Raw genomic sequence first — 2,590 nt, forward strand, 5'->3', positions numbered from 1 at the left:
ATGTGTTAAGATATAACTAATGACGATTTAGGTGTAGCACCCAGGAGTTTGACATTTATATTTATAAGCATAGTGATGCATAATGAGAACATAAAAAAGAAGTAAAGATTTATGTTTTCTTAATCGATAATTATGATGAATTAAAAATAATATTTTCTACCACTGAAAATATATTTATAGTAGAAGTGATACAATTTTTATTTTTTTAAGCTACAATATACCGTACATAAAACGCAAAACAACGACACATGTAGTAGAAGCGTTGTTTTCCAGTTATTGGGCAAGTTTTTCGCAAGACGTTAAACGTACATCTTAATATTTGTACCACTGTTTTAATCTCGGCCAATTTCCTCTTATACCGCCAGTCATGGTGCCCTCTGTTGTCTATTTATATTTAGCAATCATGATATAGCGAGCACTACACTAATTATATATTACGATATTATTTCAGTTAAACAATTGAAGAATAGGGTGTTAGTGTTATTCTAAATTGGTGTCGTATTACTTAAGAATAAGAAAAAAGTTTATCACAGTTTTTTTTGTTTCAGATAATTCCGGCCTCCGAACCCCGTCCTCCGAGTGAGCGCCCTTTTGATGTAGACTCCGAGTCGCGCGTGGTCATGGATGTCGTTCGAGTTCGGTCAAGTCGGCGGAGCGTGTTTAGTTACGAATCGAGCTGTCCGGTGAGCAGCATCACGTAGCAGATGGGGTCGTAGATATCGAGTGACTGATCGATAATCGATAGTGTACCTAGCCGAGTGATCGATATGGCTTTACAATACTCCTACCCGCAGTACCCCAGGCGTCACGGCACAAACAGTGACCCCGTCCACGGGTCCGACTCGGATGTCGCGGCGCTCTCGGATCTCGAAGATGACGAGGATGATGATGAGGATGACGACGGAGAGGAGGAAGAGGAGGAGGAACTTCCGTATCCGGGATTTGTCGCCATCTCCATGAAATATCTCGACCAGACTTCGAGACCTCGCAACTGGTGTCTCGCCATGATCACTAATCCATATCCTTTTCATACATAATACTATTCTAGAGAAAATAAAATAAAAATTAATCCTAAAATCTAATGAAATGCAAATTCTTTATGTAGATAGTAACATTTTTCTATAATTTTGGTCCTGTTGAAGGTTTCAAGTAATATTTAAAATAGCTTTGAAAGAACGAAATTTATTTCTTGATTTTATTCAATTTCAAATCATGGGAAATAATTATAATAAAGTAAATTCACGTAACTGAGTTGTTAAATAATTAGCAAAGAATAGGTTTTACATTTTCAGATTTCAACACTTCACCTTCATTTGCCAACAAGTGGTAAGTAAAGTTTTCATTATTATTGTTTAATATATAATTTTAAATTTACTTCAATATACTTACATTCAAGAAACTCAAATTGTTTCCTTTTAAAACTTTATGTAATTTCTATATGAATATTTAGAATATTCATATTTCGTGGTATGTACACATAAATTAAGGAAGTTTTTTAAAATTTATTAAATTAATATAATTGGTTTAAGATTCTGTATAATAAATGTTGTATATTTTATTTTTGTAGGGCTTAGCATTTATTGCGTTATGATTATACTAATAACATCATATCGAATAATAACCATTCATATCACATAGATAATTGGGCCAATTTACCTATTTAACTAAAGATTAATCTGAATATGGTATAGCAATTTCAGAATAATAAATTCCATAAAATACTCCACTAAACATGTCTTACAGTTCCATTTCCAAGTGAACTGTGTTGATGACATATATGTATTGAATAAAGCCCAACGTCGTCGTTCGGATGATAACATAGGTGTCCTTTATGCTGATGCCAAAAATCGTCCTAATAATGGCATAGATATGATGGATGACGCTAAACATCGTACTGATAATGGCATAGATGTGCTGGATGATGATGCATAATATCGTCCTGATAATGGCATATATGTGCTGGATGATGATGCCTAATATCATCCTGATAATGGCATAGATGTGCTGGATGACGTTAAACATCGTCCTGATAATGGCATATATGTGCTGGATGATGATGCCTAATATCGTCCTGATAATGGCATATATGTGCTGGATGATGATGCCTAATATCGTCCTGATAATGGCATAGATGTGCTGGATGACGTTAAACATCGTCCTGATAATGGCATTAGATCAAACCAAACATGGGTTGAATGGTGGGAAAGATATGCTAAATCATGTAACAGACCGTTTAGTGAGCTTAATCCTTGGGTTAAAAAAAATTCTAAATAATATTCTAAGAGTTGATTTGGACTGTTTACTCTTAAATGTATTAGTTTAATACAACCGTCTAAATAACATGAGTATTGTTGTTTTTTATAATGATGTAAAAATGTATGCCGTATTAATTACTAATACTGAACGTTCTCTTCCATTGATATTCTCGCATTTACGTTTTACGTCTATAATTAGATTTTCATCAACGGAGAATATGTCTTTAAAATCACACCTTTAAAAAGAAAGTGACCTTCATCTCATAAAATGCAGACACATATCTCTTATTTCTAGAGCTGGAAGAAGAAGGTCACCTAAGGGTTTCCCCACTTAA

General features: G+C 34.1%; 1 protein-coding gene across 1 annotated transcript; it reads left to right on the forward strand.

Moving 5' to 3' along the window:
• Positions 1 to 551: 551 nt before the first annotated feature.
• LOC124356255 (sterol 3-beta-glucosyltransferase-like) lies at positions 552 to 1,269 on the forward strand. Its single transcript, XM_046807440.1, has one exon. The coding sequence runs from the start codon at positions 768 to 770 to the stop codon at positions 1,035 to 1,037; it is 270 nt and encodes an 89-aa protein (XP_046663396.1). The 5' UTR covers positions 552 to 767; the 3' UTR covers positions 1,038 to 1,269.
• The last annotated feature ends 1,321 nt before the right edge of the window (positions 1,270 to 2,590 follow it).

Source organism: Homalodisca vitripennis, chromosome 2 (genome assembly GCF_021130785.1).
Source record: "Homalodisca vitripennis isolate AUS2020 chromosome 2, UT_GWSS_2.1, whole genome shotgun sequence".
NCBI lineage: Eukaryota > Metazoa > Arthropoda > Insecta > Hemiptera > Cicadellidae > Homalodisca > Homalodisca vitripennis.